The following is a 20,902-nucleotide window of genomic DNA, read 5'->3' on the forward strand; positions in this document are numbered from 1 at the left end:
TGTTTGTAAGAAATGTCATGTTACCCAACCTGTGAACAGTTTACATATGATACACGGGGCAGAGGACTGCAGGGGCGGTGTATATATGATGACATCACAGTTAGTCAGTCATGGTTATGACCATATGGCTCTTCTCCTGCACTGGACCCTAGGACAGGTCTACTGTGCCGACGTGTTATTGGGTGACAACGGGCAGCAGCTGATCTGGATAGAGAGATTCCAGACCACCTCTCATTCAGCCTGACCCATGGTGGAGGTCTCATCAGAACCTTGCTGTCGCTTTTGGCCGTCCCCAGGACGTACAGTCCACTGAGCCAAGCTCTGTCGGCCATCTTGGATGACACTGACCTGGTTTGGGACAGTCTCTGCGGGCATCTTTGTTTCTGTCCCGGCTGTAGCTTCCACTATGTGTACTGGTGTGTGAGATACTAAGAGCTGGTTGTCGGCTCCGATAATGGAGGTTCGGTCTTGTGTGAATGGCTGGGGTAACACTGAAGCGCTGATGGACTCCCTGTCACTGTCTTTGCTCTGCTCAGAGGTGCTGTCTATGACGACCCTCCCTGGAGCCATGTTTGCTTGGGAAGGTGGTTTAGCAGCATCCATCTTTCTTGGGCGACCCCTCTTTCTTTTCGAGGGTCCCTCCTCAGTAGGCAGTAAAGCAGATGCTGCAGGGCGCTTGGCTCCTTTACTGTCTGCCGTGCTGCTCGCCACTGCAAAGTCCTTGCTGCCGTTCTGGTTGGTTTTACCAAGAGTGTGAGATTCCAGATTACTCATATCCGGCAAAATCATGCTGATGACTGGGGGTGCCACCGGCTGAGAGACCAGTCCAGTCCCATTCATTCCAGTCACTGTGAGGGGGATCCCATGTGTAAAAGGCAAGGGGGACACTTTTAATTGTCCAGGGATTATGTTTGGCGCCAGGATGGGTGGATTATATCGGACCGGGGGGCTGGAACTCACATACTTCTCTTCTGTGGGAAGTCGGGGTAACAGAACAGGGAGACGGGCCACCAGGGCATCAACCTGCGGGCTGTTGGCTGGCTTCTGAGGTTCTGGGGGGCGTTTTTTCACCTGTGGGGGACTGCCAGGATGGGTGTTTGCCGTCTTCTTGTTCTGAAAACAAACACAAGAATAATTCACGAGAGCAAAAAAAGAACAAACAAAAACGAGCAAGCGTCCTGCCAGGAGCCACAACGACTAGAGTAACCATAGAAACAGTCCTGCCAGGAGCCACAACGACTAGAGTAACCATAGAAACAGTCCTGCCAGGAGCCACAATGACTAGAGTAACCATAGAAACAGTCCTGCCAGGAGCCACAACGACTAGAGTAACCATAGAAACAGTCCTGCCAGGAGCCACAACGACTAGAGTAACCATAGAAACAGTCCTGCCAGGAGCCACAATGACTAGAGTAACCATAGAAACAGTCCTGCCAGGAGCCACAACGACAAGAGAGTAACTATAGCAACAGTCCTGCCAGGAGCCACAGCTACAGGACCGTAACCAGATCAACAGTCCTGCCAGGAGGCACAACGACAAGACAGTAACCAGAGCAACAGTCCTGCCAGGAGCCACAGCTACAGGAGAGTAACTATAGCAATAGTCCTGCCAGGAGCCACAGCTACAGGACCGTAACCAGAGCAACAGTCCTGCCAGGAGCCACAACGACTAGAGTAACCATAGAAACAGTCCTGCCAGGAGCCACAACGACTAGAGTAACCATAGAAACAGTCCTGCCAGGAGCCACAACGACTAGAGTAACCATAGAAACAGTCCTGCCAGGAGCCACAACGACTAGAGTAACCATAGAAACAGTCCTGCCAGGAGCCACAGTGACTAGAGTAACCATAGAAACAGTCCTGCCAGGAGCCACAACGACTAGAGTAACCATAGAAACAGTCCTGCCAGGAGCCACAACGACTAGAGTAACCATAGAAACAGTCCTGCCAGGAGCCACAACGACTAGAGTAACCATAGAAACAGTCCTGCCAGGAGCCACAACGACTAGAGTAACCATAGAAACAGTCCTGCCAGGAGCCACAACGACAAGAGAGTAACTATAGCAACAGTCCTGCCAGGAGCCACAACGACTAGAGTAACCATAGAAACAGTCCTGCCAGGAGCCACAACGACAAGAGAGTAACTATAGCAACAGTCCTGCCAGGAGCCACAACGACTAGAGTAACCATAGAAACAGTCCTGCCAGGAGCCACAACGACAAGAGAGTAACTATAGCAACAGTCCTGCCAGGAGCCACAACGACTAGAGTAACCATAGAAACAGTCCTGCCAGGAGCCACAGCTACAGGACCGTAACCAGATCAACAGTCCTGCCAGGAGGCACAACGACAAGACAGTAACCAGAGCAACAGTCCTGCCAGGAGGCACAACGACAAGAGAGTAACTATAGCAACAGTCCTGCCAGGAGCCACAGCTACAGGAGAGTAACTATAGCAATAGTCCTGCCAGGAGCCACAACGACTAGAGTAACCAGAGCAACAGTCCTGCCAGGAGCCACAACGACTAGAGTAACCATAGAAACAGTCCTGCCAGGAGCCACAACGACTAGAGTAACCATAGAAACAGTCCTGCCAGGAGCCACAACGACTAGAGTAACCATAGAAACAGTCCTGTCAGGAGCCACAACGACTAGAGTAACCATAGAAACAGTCCTGTCAGGAGCCACAACGACTAGAGTAACCATAGAAACAGTCCTGTCAGGAGCCACAACGACTAGAGTAACCATAGAAACAGTCCTGCCAGGAGCCACAACGACTAGAGTAACCATAGAAACAGTCCTGTCAGGAGCCACAACGACTAGAGTAACCATAGAAACAGTCCTGCCAGGAGCCACAACGACTAGAGTAACCATAGAAACAGTCCTGCCAGGAGCCACAACGACTAGAGTAACCATAGAAACAGTCCTGCCAGGAGCCACAACGACTAGAGTAACCATAGAAACAGTCCTGCCAGGAGCCACAACGACTAGAGTAACCATAGAAACAGTCCTGCCAGGAGCCACAACGACTAGAGTAACCATAGAAACAGTCCTGCCAGGAGCCACAACGACTAGAGTAACCATAGAAACAGTCCTGTCAGGAGCCACAACGACTAGAGTAACCATAGAAACAGTCCTGCCAGGAGCCACCACGACAAGACAGTAACCAGTCACACATAGAGCAGATAGAAAGGGAAATAGCTAATCTCACACACCTTAGTGGCTGCTTCTGCTCCGCTGTCAGGGGACCCCGGCCTCTTACTCCCTGCTGCCTCTGGCGGCTGCTTCTGAACCTTCTGTCCGCTGCTCTGAGAATTGTCTGCTTCAAAAAGAAATGAGACCCAATAAGTGACATATCGGAGTGCTGGAAATCCTGAGGGGAGGGACAGTATGAAGATCACCTGAAAGAACCATGGAGAGGACGAGCTCTGCGTTGGCGCTGCGGGGGTTAATGATGTGTTGCTGAATAAGGAACTGGGCGACCTCCACCACATTGTTAAAAGATCTCTTCAGTATCTTCTCAGCCCAGTTACAGATGAGAGCGCAGGAGGCGTTTATGACGTCATTATTGTAAGACTGGACCAGGTCCGTCAGCTCGGACTGTGGAGAAGGACACGACGGTTATATATATATATATATATATGAGGAGAGCACGGGCACGGGTAGACGGACGTAAGCTTACACTTTCTGTCATCTTCAGGTCCAAGCTGGGTAAGGGTGGCATGCTCACCATGCTCTTCCTCCGCAGACCGCTGTAGCAATACGTTCATGTAGTTAAGGGGACAGACCTGTATGGGATTCCCCCACCCCGAACATACCCTTTCAGAAAATGCCATTCACTGCTACATTTCATTACCGCGACCTGTGCTAGCAGCCTGAACAAATAGCCCCGTCTACGAGCGCACTGGAAGGATATTTGGACTGTCCTCTTCCTCCCAGCCTCCTTGCCTTGATATTAGGAAATATCTCTCGAATGATCTTCCCAAAGTTGGCAACACTGAGAGGTCTCCCGCACAGGTTGTCACAGTAACGTCTGTGGGAGAAGACAGAATGGACTGTGAGGTGGTGGTGGTGATGAGGCAGCGGAGCCACGGCTCTTATCATACTCACTTGTAGGCATCGTACACGTCCTGTTTGGGCAGACATGTGTCGGTGTGCTCCTCCAGGTGATTGCGGATCCACGTACACGCGTGCATATGTTCAGCTGTGGTGACGGAGCTCACGTCCAGGCTGCTCAGACACAGAGAGTCCATTAATGGCTGCTTCTAACATGCTGTGTTATTATAGCCCGTCCCACTGTCAACATACAACGAAGCCGCAACTACTAATAATACCGCAACGTGAAGACTTCAACGCAGCGCTCATGTCATTTCCCACATTCATTGTTACTCTATTGGGTACTTCCTGCCATGTGAGAACATTTTCACTGCGTAAAAGGATTATACCCCAACTACCACCCCCATGTGGCTACTGGCTTCATTTCAGAGTAGTACATGAACGTGGCTGCGTTCCCACTGGCGTTATCTAGTCGGAGATCACAATGGTTCTGCATTTTTTCCAGACACAGCGCCTCTCTTGTCCATGGGATGTGTCTGGTATTGCACCTCCGCTCCATTCAAGTAAATACCAGCCAAGGATGGCAATAACCCTAATGTTATGTGTCGCAAGTCTCGTCATGTAGAATAATGACAACAGACTTAAGAACTGAATGCAGCTTTAGATCAAGACTGAAGTGTAAAGCAGCAATGCTGGGGTAGGTATAAGAATATATGCACATGCGGCAGAGTTGTTACAGCTGTCCCGTTCATCTGAATAGAGATGGCAGAACTCCCTGCACCTGCTGCAGAACAACCCCCTACACAGGTTGTGTGAACATCGCCCATAATTCCTGCCGGTGATTGGCCGTCCATCAGACTGGTCAGGGCCGAGTCCCCGGCGCGCTCTATCTCTGCACATACCTTTTCTCTGGGCCGCTGGGTCCTGGTGGGAGCTGCAGATACAGGTAAAGTTTGTCATAGTCGGACAACTTCTGAACGTCGCCCTGTAGAACGAGAGAAGCTGGAGGGTGGGTGAGAGCGCTCACACTGAACACACGACAGAGGGGAGACAAGATGAAGGCTACGTACCAGTATACCGTCCACTTTACTCTGAACTGATTTCCTGGAGAATGAAAAGAAGGCAAAAAGTAAACACATGAGGCAAATAAAAGAGCAGACTTGTTACCAATAAAACGGTGTTCACTGCACCCGTACATGATAAACCTCCAGGACCGGCCTGTAAGATCGATCACACCCGGAGAGGGTCTCACTGCACCCGTACATGATAAACCTCCAGGACCGGCCTGTAAGATCGATCACACCTGGAGAGGGTCTCACTGCACCCGTACATGATAAACCTCCAGGACCGACCTGTAAGATCGATCACACCCGGAGAAGGGTCTCACTGCACCTGTACATGATAAACCTCCAGGACTGGCCTGTAAGATCGATCACACCCGGAGAGGGTCTCACTGCACCCGTACATGATAAACCTCCAGGACCGACCTGTAAGGTCGATCACACCCGGAGAGGGTCTCACTGCACCCGTACATGATAAACCTCCAGGACCGGCCTGTAAGATCGATCACACCCGGAGAGGGTCTCACTGCACCCGTACATGATAAACCTCCAGGAATAGCCTGTAAGATCGATCACACCCGGAGAGGGTCTCACTGCACCCGTACATGATAAACCTCCAGGACCGACCTGTAAGATCGATCACACCCGAAGAGGGTCTCACTGCACCCGTACATGATAAACCTCCAGGACTGGCCTGTAAGATCGATCACACCCGGAGAGGGTCTCACTGCACCCGTACATGATAAACCTCCAGGACCGACCTGTAAGATCGATCACACCCGGAGAGGGTCTCACTGCACCTGTACATGATAAACCTCCAGGACTGGCCTGTAAGATCGATCACACCCGGAGAGGGTCTCACTGCACCTGTACATGATAAACCTCCAGGACTGACCTGTAAGATCGATCACACCCGGAGAGGGTCTCACTGCACCTGTACATGATAAACCTCCAGGACTGGCCTGTAAGATCGATCACACCCGGGGAGGGTCTCACTGCACCTGTACATGATAAACCTCCAGGACTGACCTGTAAGATCGATCACACCCGGAGAGGGTCTCACTGCACCTGTACATGATAAACCTCCAGGACTGACCTGTAAGATCGATCACACCCGGAGAGGGTCTCACTGCACCTGTACATGATAAACCTCCAGGACTGACCTGTAAGATCGATCACACCCGGAGAGGGTCTCACTGCACCCGTACATGATAAACCTCCAGGACTGGCCTGTAAGATCGATCACACCCGGAGAGAGTCTCACTGCACCCGTACATGATAAACTTCCAGGACCGGCCTGTAACATCGATCACACCCGGAGAGGGTCTCACTGCACCCGTACATGATAAACCTCCAGGACTGACCTGTAACATCGATCACACCCGGAGAGGGTCTCACTGCACCCGTACATGATAAACCTCCAGGACTGACCTGTAAGATCGATCACACCTGGAGAGGGTCTCACTGCACCTGTACATGATAAACCTCCAGGACCGGCCTGTAACATCGATCACACCTGGAGAGGGTCTCACTGCACCCGTACATGATAAACCTCCAGGACCGACCTGTAAGATCGATCACACCCGGAGAGGGTCTCACTGCACCTGTACATGATAAACCTCCAGGACTGGCCTGTAAGATCGATCACACCCGGAGAGGGTCTCACTGCACCTGTACATGATAAACCTCCAGGACTGACCTGTAAGATCGATCACACCCGGAGAGGGTCTCACTGCACCTGTACATGATAAACCTCCAGGACTGGCCTGTAAGATCGATCACACCCGGGGAGGGTCTCACTGCACCTGTACATGATAAACCTCCAGGACTGACCTGTAAGATCGATCACACCCGGAGAGGGTCTCACTGCACCCGTACATGATAAACCTCCAGGACCGACCTGTAAGATCGATCACACCCGGAGAGGGTCTCACTGCACCTGTACATGATAAACCTCCAGGACTGGCCTGTAAGATCGATCACACCCGGAGAGGGTCTCACTGCACCCGTACATGATAAACCTCCAGGACCGACCTGTAAGGTCGATCACACCCGGAGAGGGTCTCACTGCACCCGTACATGATAAACCTCCAGGACCAGCCTGTAAGATCGATCACACCCGGAGAGGGTCTCACTGCACCCGTACATGATAAACCTCCAGGAATAGCCTGTAAGATCGATCACACCCGGAGAGGGTCTCACTGCACCCGTACATGATAAACCTCCAGGACCGACCTGTAAGATCGATCACACCCGAAGAGGGTCTCACTGCACCCGTACATGATAAACCTCCAGGACTGGCCTGTAAGATCGATCACACCCGGAGAGGGTCTCACTGCACCCGTACATGATAAACCTCCAGGACCGACCTGTAAGATCGATCACACCCGGAGAGGGTCTCACTGCACCTGTACATGATAAACCTCCAGGACTGGCCTGTAAGATCGATCACACCCGGAGAGGGTCTCACTCCACCTGTACATGATAAACCTCCAGGACTGGCCTGTAAGATCGATCACACCCGGGGAGGGTCTCACTGCACCTGTACATGATAAACCTCCAGGACTGACCTGTAAGATCGATCACACCCGGAGAGGGTCTCACTGCACCTGTACATGATAAACCTCCAGGACTGACCTGTAAGATCGATCACACCCGGAGAGGGTCCCACTGCACCCGTACATGATAAACCTCCAGGACTGGCCTGTAAGATCGATCACACCCGGAGAGGGTCTCACTGCACCTGTACATGATAAACCTCCAGGACCGACCTGTAAGATCGATCACACCTGGAGAGGGTCTCACTGCACCCGTACATGATAAACCTCCAGGACTGGCCTGTAAGATCGATCACACCCGGAGAGGGTCTCACTGCACCTGTACATGATAAACCTCCAGGACCGACCTGTAAGATCGATCACACCTGGAGAGGGTCTCACAGCACCTGTACATGATAAACCTCCAGGACCGACCTGTAAGATCGATCACACCTGGAGAGGGTCTCACTGCACCCGTACATGATAAACCTCCAGGACTGGCCTGTAAGATTCGATCACACCCGGAGAGGGTCTCACTGCACCCGTACATGATAAACCTCCAGGACCGACCTGTAAGATCGATCACACCTGGAGAGGGTCTCACTGCACCCATACATGATAAACCTCCAGGACTGGCCTGTAAGATCGATCACACCCGGAGAGGGTCTCACTGCACCCGTACATGATAAACCTCCAGGACCGACCTGTAAGGTCGATCACACCCGGAGAGGGTCTCACTGCACCCGTACATGATAAACCTCCAGGACCAGCCTGTAAGATCGATCACACCCGGAGAGGGTCTCACTGCACCCGTACATGATAAACCTCCAGGAATAGCCTGTAAGATCGATCACACCCGGAGAGGGTCTCACTGCACCCGTACATGATAAACCTCCAGGACCGACCTGTAAGATCGATCACACCCGAAGAGGGTCTCACTGCACCCGTACATGATAAACCTCCAGGACTGGCCTGTAAGATCGATCACACCCGGAGAGGGTCTCACTGCACCCGTACATGATAAACCTCCAGGACCGACCTGTAAGATCGATCACACCCGGAGAGGGTCTCACTGCACCTGTACATGATAAACCTCCAGGACTGGCCTGTAAGATCGATCACACCCGGAGAGGGTCTCACTCCACCTGTACATGATAAACCTCCAGGACTGGCCTGTAAGATCGATCACACCCGGGGAGGGTCTCACTGCACCTGTACATGATAAACCTCCAGGACTGACCTGTAAGATCGATCACACCCGGAGAGGGTCTCACTGCACCTGTACATGATAAACCTCCAGGACTGACCTGTAAGATCGATCACACCCGGAGAGGGTCCCACTGCACCCGTACATGATAAACCTCCAGGACTGGCCTGTAAGATCGATCACACCCGGAGAGGGTCTCACTGCACCTGTACATGATAAACCTCCAGGACCGACCTGTAAGATCGATCACACCTGGAGAGGGTCTCACTGCACCCGTACATGATAAACCTCCAGGACTGGCCTGTAAGATCGATCACACCCGGAGAGGGTCTCACTGCACCTGTACATGATAAACCTCCAGGACCGACCTGTAAGATCGATCACACCTGGAGAGGGTCTCACAGCACCTGTACATGATAAACCTCCAGGACCGACCTGTAAGATCGATCACACCTGGAGAGGGTCTCACTGCACCCGTACATGATAAACCTCCAGGACTGGCCTGTAAGATTCGATCACACCCGGAGAGGGTCTCACTGCACCCGTACATGATAAACCTCCAGGACCGACCTGTAAGATCGATCACACCTGGAGAGGGTCTCACTGCACCCATACATGATAAACCTCCAGGACTGGCCTGTAAGATCGATCACACCCGGAGAGGGTCTCACTGCACCCGTACATGATAAACCTCCAGGACCGACCTGTAAGATCGATCACACCCGGAGAGGGTCTCACTGCACCTGTACATGATAAACCTCCAGGACCGACCTGTAAGATCGATCACACCCGGAGAGGGTCTCACTGCACCCGTACATGATAAACCTCCAGGACCGACCTGTAAGATCGATCACACCCGGAGAGGGTCTCACTGCACCCGTACATGATAAACCTCCAGGACTGACCTGTAAGATCGATCACACCCAGAGAGGGTCTCACTGTTGCCATACATGATCAATCTTACAGGTCGGTCCTGGAGCTTTATCACACCCAGAGCAGGTCTGTCATGTCCGTGGCTGCGGGCTGTCAGCTCCGTTCTCCCCCTGACAGTCGCAGCCACGAGTCGGCAAGTGCTGGCCCCCAGCCTCCTCCTCAGGAGAAGCCAGCGCTTGCGTCTACTCACCACTGCCGGATCCCGTAGGGTGCGCGCGCACACTCGTGCCCACTCTTAAAGGGGCAGCGCGCACTCTGGACCTTGTTCATGAACTTTGACCCGTGAGTACTCTGGACTATAAGAGGGGTCCAGCCCCCTAGTTCTATGCCTGAGCTTTGTTGTGTATTCCTAGTCTGTCTTGTATATGGCCCTAGTGTTTCCTGCTCCCAGTGTTTCCTGCTCCTGTATCCTGTACTTGTATCCTGATCTATTGCCGTGCTGAGCTGTTGCCGTGCTGAGCTGTTGCCGTGCTGTGCTGTATTCCACGCCTGTCCTGCTTCTCCACGCCTGACGTCCACCTGCTGCCAAGTTCCTGCCTTGCTACTGTCCGAGCTGCCACAGGTACCCTATACGAACTATAGACTTTGACCTGCGTCCTGTTGGCCAGCTGCCTTACTGCCAAGACGGTACGGCCCAGTGGGTCCACGAACCCGACGTGACAAGGTCTCACTGCAGTCGAGAACCAATGACATAACTAACCAGTGAATAAGAACTTCCATAGAAAGTAACCGAGGAAGGTACACTCCCGCATCAAGGGCATAATACCCACCTACAGCAATAGATTGTAAGCTCTTGTGTCCATGATCTTATCTGTGAACTTTTATGGATAGTGGATTTTTTTCCACACTTCACATGACTGTAGATGCATTACCTGATAGACTTTACACAAGTGTCTGTTCGTAATGGATGTTATAAGGGTGCAGCTAAAACGGAATCAGCAATGCTGGGGGAGGTATATGTATGTTATAAAATCAAGAAGATGAGGGATTTACAGTGTATAACGAAGCATGTACACCCAAATAATCTAATTACCAGATTCACCATCATTATATAGAGGAATGCAGCTGTAGAGTGTCAGCTCTGTGGGCCGGACACATCTCAGCACACTACACATCACAGGTATAATAGGAGACCAGCTGCTCACGTGATACGGTTGCGCAGTTTCTGCAGGAGATTACTTGGCTCTGTCTCCTCCTGGGCGTCTCCAGCCGTCAGTCCTCCCTTCTTAGAAATGTTTTCATATAGCACGTCCTCGGCCATTCCCTCCTGTGTACAGGACCTAAGGGGAGCCAAAGAGCGGTGACGCTATACAGCCAATACTGCCCAATCACCCCACAGTCACAGTACACCCCACAATCATCAGAGCACCCCACTATCACCTACAATCACCAGAGCACCCCACTATCACCTACAATCACCCCACAATCACCAGAGCACCCCACTATCACCTACAATCACCCTGCAGTCACCAGAACAGCCCACTATCACCGGTACACCCGCAATCACCAGAACAGCCCACTATCACCTACAATCACCCTGCAGTCACCAGAACAGCCCACTATCACCGGTACACCCGCAATCACCAGAACAGCCCACTATCACCTACAATCACCAGAACAGCCCACTATCACCTACAATCACCCTGCAGTCACCAGAACAGCCCACTATCACCGGTACACCCGCAATCACCAGAACAGCCCACTATCACCGGTACACCCGCAATCACCAGAACAGCCCACTATCACCGGTACACCCGCAATCACCAGAACAGCCCACTATTACCCTGAACTCACCTGTGCACCCCACTAATCACACCCAGCTTCCACCTGGTCATTATTATCAGCCCACAAATCAAGTGTCCGAAGTATTTACCATCTAGGCTGACACTCTATTATACACCCAGTATATGGCCCGGTCTCCGCGGTGATAATACACACTACGATTATTACATTGTGTGATCGCGGTAGATCGCAGTTTAATGGCACTTGTTATTGCTGGTAATATTGTTTCCTAGGGACGCATGAAATCTTATGTCTGCACTCGTAACCGGACACGCTGATCACCTGTGGACAGAAAAGAAGCCAGACCCGCTGATCGCCAGAGGACAGAGAAGAAGCCAGACGCGCTGATCGCCAGAGGACAGAGAAGTCAGACCCGCAGATCGCCAGAGGACAGAGAAGAAGCCGGACTCGCTGATCGCCAGAGGACAGAGAAGAAGCCTGACCCGCTGATCGCCAGAGGACAGAGAAGAATCCTGACCCGCTGATCGCCAGAGGACAGAGAAGAATCCTGACCCGCTGATCGCCAGAGGACAGAGAAGAAGCCTGACCCGCTGATCGCCAGAGGACAGAGAAGAAGCCTGACCCGCTGATCGCCAGAGGACAGAGAAGAAGCCTGACCCGCTGATCGCCAGAGGACAGAGAAGAAGCCTGACCCGCTGATCGCCAGAGGACAGAGAAGCCTGACCCGCTGATCGCCAGAGGACAGAGATGAAGCCTGACCCGCTGATCGCCAGAGGACAGAAAAGAAGCCAGACCCGCTGATCGCCAGAGGACAGAGAAGAAGCCGGACCCGCTGATCGCCAGAGGACAGAGAAGAAGCCTGACCCGCTGATCGCCAAAGGACAGAGAAGAAGCCGGACTCGCTGATCGCCAGAGGACAGAGAAGAAGCCTGACCCGCAGATCGCCAAAGGACAGAGAAGAAGCCGGACTCGCTGATCGCCAGAGGACAGAGAAGAAGCCGGACCCGCTGATCGCCAGAGGACAGAGAAGAAGCCAGACGCGCTGATCGCCAGAGGACAGAGAAGAAGCCTGACCCGCTGATCGCCAGAGGACAGAGAAGAATCCTGACCCGCTGATCGCCAGAGGACAGAGAAGAAGCCGGACCCGCTGATCGCCAGAGGACAGAGAAGAAGCCAGACGCGCTGATCGCCAGAGGACAGAGAAGAAGCCTGACCCGCTGATCGCCAGAGGACAGAGAAGAATCCTGACCCTCTGATCGCCAGAGGACAGAGAAGAAGCCTGACCCGCTGATCGCCAGAGGACAGAGAAGAAGCCTGACCCGCCGATCGCCAGAGGACGGAGAAGAAGCCTGACCCGCCGATCGCCAGAGGACAGAGATGAAGCCTGACCCGCTGATCGCCAGAGGACAGAGAAGAAGCCTGACCCGCTGATCGCCAGAGGACAGAGAAGCCTGACCCGCTGATCGCCAGAGGACAGAGATGAAGCCTGACCCGCTGATCGCCAGAGGACAGAAAAGAAGCCAGACCCGCTGATCGCCAGAGGACAGAGAAGAAGCCGGACCCGCTGATCGCCAGAGGACAGAGAAGAAGCGAGACCCGCAGATCGCCAAAGGACAGAGAAGAAGCCGGACTCGCTGATCGCCAGAGGACAGAGAAGAAGCCTGACCCGCTGATCGCCAGAGGACAGAGAAGAATCCTGACCCGCTGATCGCCAGAGGACAGAGAAGAAGCCTGACCCGCTGATCGCCAGAGGACAGAGAAGAAGCCTGACCCGCTGATCGCCAGAGGACAGAGAAGAAGCCTGACTCGCTGATCGCCAGAGGACAGAGATGAAGCCTGACCCGCTGATCGCCAGAGGAGAGAAAAGAAGCCGGACCCGCTGATCGCCAGAGGACAGAGAAGCCAGACTCGCTGATCGCCAGAGGACAGAGAAGAAGCCTAACCCGCTGATCGCCAGAGGACAGAGAAGAAGCCTGACCCGCTGATCGCCAGAGGACAGAGAAGAAGCCTGACCCGCTGATCGCCAGAGGACAGAGAAGAAGCCTGACCCGCTGATCGCCAGAGGACAGAGAAGCCGGACCCGCTGATCGCCAGAGGACAGAGAAGAAGCCGGACCCGCTGATCGCCAGAGGACAGAGAAGAAGCCGGACCCGCTGATCACCAGAGGACAGAGAAGAAGCCTGACCCGCTGATCGCCAGAGGACAGAGAAGAAGCCTGACCCGCTGATCGCCAGAGGACAGAGAAGCCTGACCCGCTGATCGCCAGAGGACAGAGATGAAGCCTGACCCGCTGATCGCCAGAGGACAGAAAAGAAGCCAGACCCGCTGATCGCCAGAGGACAGAGAAGAAGCCGGACCCGCTGATCGCCAGAGGACAGAGAAGAAGCGAGACCCGCAGATCGCCAAAGGACAGAGAATAAGCCGGACTCGCTGATCGCCAGAGGACAGAGAAGAAGCCTGACCCGCTGATCGCCAGAGGACAGAGAAGAATCCTGACCCGCTGATCGCCAGAGGACAGAGAAGAAGCCTGACCCGCTGATCGCCAGAGGACAGAGAAGAAGCCTGACCCGCTGATCGCCAGAGGACAGAGAAGAATCCTGACCCGCTGATCGCCAGAGGACAGAGAAGAAGCCTGACCCGCTGATCGCCAGAGGACAGAGAAGAAGCCTGACCCGCTGATCGCCAGAGGACAGAGATGAAGCCTGACCCGCTGATCGCCAGAGGAGAGAAAAGAAGCCGGACCCGCTGATCGCCAGAGGACAGAGAAGCCAGACTGGCTGATCGCCAGAGAAGAAGCCTAACCCGCTGATCGCCAGAGGACAGAGAAGAAGCCTGACCCGCTGATCGCCAGAGGACAGAGAAGAAGCCTGACCCGCCGTTCGCCAGAGGACAGAGAAGCCGGACCCGCTGATCGCCAGAGGACAGAGAAGAAGCCGGACCCGCTGATCACCAGAGGACAGAGAAGAAGCCTGACCCGCTGATCGCCAGAGGACAGAGAAGAAGCCTGACGCGCTGATCGCCAGAGGACAGAGAAGCCTGACCCGCTGATCGCCAGAGGACAGAGAAGCCAGACCCGCAGATCGCCAGAGAAGCGAGACCCACAGTTCACCAGAGAAGCCAGATCGCCAGAGGACAGAGAAGAAGCCGGACTCGCTGATCGCCAGAGGACAGAGAAGAAGCCTAACCCGCTGATCGCCAGAGGACAGAGAAGAAGCCTGACCCGCTGATCGCCAGAGGACAGAGAAGAAGCCTGACCCGCTGATCGCCAGAGGACAGAGAAGAAGCCTGACCCGCTGATCGCCAGAGGACAGAGAAGCCGGACCCGCTGATCGCCAGAGGACAGAGAAGAAGCCGGACCCGCTGATCGCCAGAGGACAGAGAAGAAGCCGGACCCGCTGATCGCCAGAGGACAGAGAAGAAGCCGGACCCGCTGATCGCCAGAGGACAGAGAAGAAGCCGGACCCGCTGATCACCAGAGTACAGAGAAGAAGCCTGACCCGCTGATCGCCAGAGGACAGAGAAGAAGCCTGACCCGCTGATCGCCAGAGGACAGAGAAGCCTGACCCGCTGATCGCCAGAGGACAGAGATGAAGCCAGACCCGCTGATCGCCAGAGGACAGAGAAGAAGCCGGACCCGCTGATCGCCAGAGGACAGAGAAGAAGCGAGACCCGCAGATCGCCAAAGGACAGAGAAGAAGCCGGACTCGCTGATCGCCAGAGGACAGAGAAGAAGCGAGACCCGCAGATCGCCAAAGGACAGAGAAGAAGCCGGACTCGCTGATCGCCAGAGGACAGAGAAGAAGCCTGACCCGCTGATCGCCAGAGGACAGAGAAGAATCCTGACCCGCTGATCGCCAGAGGACAGAGAAGAAGCCTGACCCGCTGATCGCCAGAGGACAGAGAAGAAGCCTGACCCGCTGATCGCCAGAGGACAGAGATGAAGCCTGACCCGCTGATCGCCAGAGGAGAGAAAAGAAGCCGGACCCGCTGATCGCCAGAGGACAGAGAAGCCAGACTGGCTGATCGCCAGAGAAGAAGCCTAACCCGCTGATCGCCAGAGGACAGAGAAGAAGCCTGACCCGCTGATCGCCAGAGGACAGAGAAGAAGCCTGACCCGCTGATCGCCAGAGGACAGAGAAGCCGGACCCGCTGATCGCCAGAGGACAGAGAAGAAGCCGGACCCGCTGATCGCCAGAGGACAGAGAAGAAGCCTGACCCGCTGATCGCCAGAGGACAGAGAAGAAGCCTGACCCGCTGATCGCCAGAGGACAGAGAAGAAGCCTGACCCGCTGATCGCCAGAGGACAGAGAAGCCGGACCCGCTGATCGCCAGAGGACAGAGAAGAAGCCGGACCCGCTGATCGCCAGAGGACAGAGAAGAAGCCTGACCCGCTGATCGCCAGAGGACAGAGAAGAAGCCTGACCCGCTGATCGCCAGAGGCCAGAGAAGAAGCCTGACCCGCTGATCGCCAGAGGACAGAGAAGAAGCCGTACCCGTTGATCGCCAGAGGACAGAGAAGAAGCCTGACGCGCTGATCGCCAGAGGACAGAGAAGCCTGACCCGCTGATCGCCAGAGGACAGAGAAGCCAGACCCGCAGATCGCCAGAGAAGAAGCGAGACCCACAGTTCACCAGAGAAGCCAGATCGCCAGAGGACAGAGAAGAAGCCGGACTCGCTGATCGCCAGAGGACAGAGAAGAAGCCTAACCCACTGATCGCCAGAGGACAGAGAAGAAGCCTGACCCGCTGATCGCCAGAGGACAGAGAAGAAGCCTGACCCGCTGATCGCCAGAGGACAGAGAAGAAGCCTGACCCGCTGATCGCCAGAGGACAGAGAAGAAGCCTGACCCGCTGATCGCCAGAGGACAGAGAAGAAGCCTGACCCGCTGATCGCCAGAGGACAGAGAAGAAGCCGGACCCGCTGATCGCCAGAGGACAGAGAAGAAGCCGGACCCGCTGATCACCAGAGGACAGAGAAGAAGCCTGACCCGCTGATCGCCAGAGAAGAAGCCTGACCCGCTGATCGCCAGAGAAGAAGCCTGACCCGCTGATCGCCAGAGGACAGAAAAGAAGCCAGACCCGCTGATCGCCAGAGGACAGAGAAGAAGCCGGACCCGCTGATCGCCAGAGGACAGAGAAGAAGCCAGACCCGCAGATCGCCAAAGGACAGAGAAGAAGCCGGACTCGCTGATCGCCAGAGGACAGAGAAGAAGCGAGACCCGCAGATCGCCAAAGGACAGAGAAGAAGCCGGACTCGCTGATCGCCAGAGGACAGAGAAGAAGCCTGACCCGCTGATCGCCAGAGGACAGAGAAGAATCCTGACCCGCTGATCGCCAGAGGACAGAGAAGAAGCCTGACCCGCTGATCGCCAGAGGACAGAGAAGAAGCCTGACCCGCTGATCGCCAGAGGACAGAGAAGAAGCCTGACCCGCTGATCGCCAGAGGACAGAGATGAAGCCTGACCCGCTGATCGCCAGAGGAGAGAAAAGAAGCCGGACCCGCTGATCGCCAGAGGACAGAGAAGCCAGACTCGCTGATCGCCAGAGAAGAAGCCTAACCCGCTGATCGCCAGAGGACAGAGAAGAAGCCTGACCCGCTGATCGCCAGAGGACAGAGAAGAAGCCTGACCCGCTGATCGCCAGAGGACAGAGAAGCCGGACCCGCTGATCGCCAGAGGACAGAGAAGAAGCCTGACCCGCTGATCAGCACAGAATGTTTGTAGGGTTTTTCTGCTATGACTCGATCCTGAGTTGTGGGAACCGGATGTGTTTTCTGTAATTATGACAAACCATGCGCCTTTTTAAAAAAAAAACGAAACGAAAAAACTAAACAACACGTAAATACACCCTAAGGCCCCATGCACACGACCGTGCCCGCAATCACGGCCCGCGACTGCGGGCACGGCCGGCCGCTGACTGACAGCCGCATTTTCGGGCCGTGCTCCCATACAAAATGCGAAAGAACGGACATGTTCCATAATTCCCGGAACATTTCCACGGCACTGACACCTTCCGTAGTGCTACCGAAAGGTGTCAGTGTTCAATGAAAGTGAATGGCTCCGTTTTTGCGGAACGGAGGTTTTTTGCTGTCGTGTGCCTGGGGCCTAAGGCCCCGTGCACACAACCGTAGAATTGATCCGTAATTACGGACCGATTCATTTCTATTGCCCATGGACACCTTCCCGTATATTTACATGGTGTCCGTGCCGTAGAAAGAATCCGCTAAATATCAGACGATCTATGTTTTGCTGTTTACGGGCCGCGCTCCCTTACTTTATGCGGCCGGCCTCGCGGACAGCGATTACAGACACGGTCGTGTGCTCGGGGCCTAAGGTTATTTTTCCTGCGTCTCCTCCGTTCACAATGCAGCGGAACGAGCGCGTGATCTCCGGCATTATACCGCGGCCACGCGCCAGATCGTTCATGTACAGACGCCGCCATTCACACGTTGACGGATGTGACACGGGATGGAAATTGTAACAATAATCCGGGAGTGACAACGAGGCGACGTCATTAGTAATCCGGGGACAATTAGCGCCGTACAAATAGCGGTTTTTGCCTCGCAGCCGGTGAAACACAACAACGACGCGGCAGATTTACTTTGAGTTTCGTACAATGGTCTGAACGCCTGCAGGAGGAAGATGTGGCGCAAAAAAACGCTCCGTGTACGGGAACCTGAACGCCGTGTTCACACATCAAGGACTCATTCAGGATTTAGGCGCAAATTTTGCCCCAATCGCGCCGGTAATACAAACGGATCTAATATTTTATACACCGCGCACGCCATCCGGAAAATAGACGCGCGGGCAATTCTGCCGCAGATTTACGTAGCCGAACCCCACACACCCGAGAGGGGCGCAGCGTTTATTAATGAGGTATTGGGGTGCGCGCCATTATGCGGGTCACCCGCCGCATCTGCCCCCCTCCCCCAGCTTTGGGCGGGGTATTATTACCCGGTGACCTCATCCTCAGCTATTTCGCCCCCACGTGTCTCCGCCCACTCGTGACAGCCGTCTATCGCGATATGATAGCTTTTGCGTGTGAAGGCCGCTGCACGGAGACAAGGGACCTGCACGCGCCCGTGTGACCCGTCACTGAGGTCCAGGACATAATGACCCCCACGGACACAAGTAAAAATACCCGGGAATCAACCTACCGCCACCACGGGAGCCTCCGCCGAATCTTTTTTTTCTGATTGGCTTAGAGAACAGCGTCTCTTCTTCTCGGCTGGAAATTCCATTGGCTGCCTTGTCGAAACATACCAGGAAACTAAAAGGACAAGAGTTTTCATTGGATAATGCGCCGACTTCTGCTTAGTAACAGTAATTTGATTGGTTTATGTTATTAGGCGCGCAAAAGGGTGTGTGTCTCGTGTCACAACATTCAAGACAGGTTGAGACGCAATGGAGTAGATAGACCACGCCCCTCCGTAAAAAAGTGACATCATGGAAAGGCGTGACCAATAAGAAATGCCCAGTCCCCTCATAGGTTAACCCCCCCCCCCCCCTCAGGACATGCTGGGGGTCGTAGTCCCAGCACAGAGCCGTGTGTGAGATGATTACCTGCTTCTTCTTCCTTCTGTAGACCAGAGAATATTCTCCTTCACATCAGTGGTGTGACAGAGGAGCTGACAATCTCTCATTTTCACTCCGTAGGCGACGCCCTGATCCTCCTCACCATAGCGGTCATTAGTTACCCCGGCTCAGATACCTGATTTATTACCCCGGCTCAGATACCTGATTTATTACCCCCGGCTCAGATACCTGATTTATTACCCCGGCTCAGATACCTGATTTATTACCCCGGCTCAGATACCTGATTTATTACCCCGGCTCAGATACCTGATTTATTATCCCGGCTCAGATACCTGATTTATTACCCCGGCTCAGATACCTGATTTATTACCCCCGGCTCAGATACCTGATTTATTACCCCCGGCTCAGATACCTGATTTATTACCCCGGCTTAGATACCTGATTTATTACCCCGGCTCAGATACCTGATTTATTACCCCGGCTCAGATACCTGATTTATTACCCCGGCTCAGATACCTGATTTATTACCCCGGCTCAGATACCTGATTTATTACCCCGGCTCAGATACCTGATTTATTACCCCCGGCTCAGATACCTGATTTATTACCCCGGCTCAGATACCTGATTTATTACCCCGGCTCAGATACCTGATTTATTACCCCGGCTCAGATACCTGATTTATTACCCCGGCTCAGATACCTGATTTATTACCCCGGCTCAGATACCTGATTTATTACCCCCGGCTCAGATACCTGATTTATTACCCCCGGCTCAGATACCTGATTTATTCCCCCGGCTCAGATACCTGATTTATTCCCCCGGCTCAGATACCTGATTTATTACCCCCGGCTCAGATACCTGATTTATTACCCCCGGCTCAGATACCTGATTTATTACCCCCGGCTCAGATACCTGATTTATTACCCCCGGCTCAGATACCTGATTTATTACCCCCGGCTCAGATACCTGATTTATTACCCCCGGCTCAGATACCTGATTTATTACCCCCGGCTCAGATACCTGATTTATTATCCTGGCTCAGATACCTGATTTATTATCCTGGCTCAGATACCTGATTTATTACCCCCGGCTCAGATACCTGATTTATTACCCCGGCTCAGATACCTGATTTATTACCCCGGCTCAGATACCTGATTTATTATCCCCGGCTCAGTTACCTGATTTATTACCCCCGGCTCAGATACCTGATTTATTATCCCCGGCTCAGATACCTGATTTATTACCCCGGCTCAGATACCTGATTTATTACCCCCGGCTCAGATACCTGATTTATTACCCCGGCTCAGATACCTGATTTATTACCCCGGCTCAGATACCTGATTTATTACCCCGGCTCAGATACCTGATTTATTACCCCGGCTCAGATACCTGATTTATTATCACCGGCTCAGATACCTGATTTATTACCCCCGGCTCAGATACCTGATTTATTACCCCGGCTCAGATACCTGATTTATTACCCCGGCTCAGATACCTGATTTATTACCCCGGCTCAGATACCTGATTTATTATCCCCGGCTCAGATACCTGATTTATTACCCCGGCTCAGATACCTGATTTATTACCCCGGCTCAGATACCTGATTTATTACCCCGGCTCAGATACCTGATTTATTACCCCCGGCTCAGATACCTGATTTATTACCCCCGGCTCAGATACCTGATTTATTACCCCCGGCTCAGATACTTGATTTATTACCCCCGGCTCAGATACCTGATTTATTACCCCCGGCTCAGATACCTGATTTATTACCCCCGGCTCAGATACCTGATTTATTACCCCCGGCTCAGATACCTGATTTATTACCCCGGC

At 53.6% G+C, this 20,902-nt stretch overlaps 1 protein-coding gene across 4 annotated transcripts; it reads right to left on the bottom strand.

Moving 5' to 3' along the window:
• RFX5 (regulatory factor X5) lies at positions 1 to 18,793 on the bottom strand. 4 transcript variants are annotated; one of them, XM_075845004.1, is made up of 10 exons: positions 18,691 to 18,793; positions 10,938 to 11,072; positions 5,125 to 5,158; positions 4,957 to 5,039; positions 4,109 to 4,228; positions 3,915 to 4,031; positions 3,681 to 3,762; positions 3,400 to 3,598; positions 3,214 to 3,320; positions 1 to 1,113 (listed from the first exon to the last, which is right to left on the bottom strand). In XM_075845004.1, the coding sequence occupies exons 2-10, from the start codon at positions 11,051 to 11,053 to the stop codon at positions 232 to 234; spliced, it is 1,740 nt and encodes a 579-aa protein (XP_075701119.1). In that variant the 5' UTR covers positions 11,054 to 11,072; positions 18,691 to 18,793; the 3' UTR covers positions 1 to 231. The 4 variants fall into 4 exon arrangements, with proteins under 4 accessions (XP_075701119.1, XP_075701117.1, XP_075701118.1 ...); XM_075845002.1 differs by lacking the exon at positions 18,691 to 18,793 and adding an exon at positions 11,587 to 12,086; XM_075845003.1 differs by lacking the exon at positions 18,691 to 18,793 and adding an exon at positions 11,587 to 12,085 and having other exon boundaries at positions 3,214 to 3,317.
• Positions 18,794 to 20,902: the final 2,109 nt, after the last annotated feature.

This window comes from Rhinoderma darwinii, chromosome 12 (genome assembly GCF_050947455.1).
Source record: "Rhinoderma darwinii isolate aRhiDar2 chromosome 12, aRhiDar2.hap1, whole genome shotgun sequence".
In the NCBI taxonomy this organism is placed as follows: domain Eukaryota; kingdom Metazoa; phylum Chordata; class Amphibia; order Anura; family Rhinodermatidae; genus Rhinoderma; species Rhinoderma darwinii.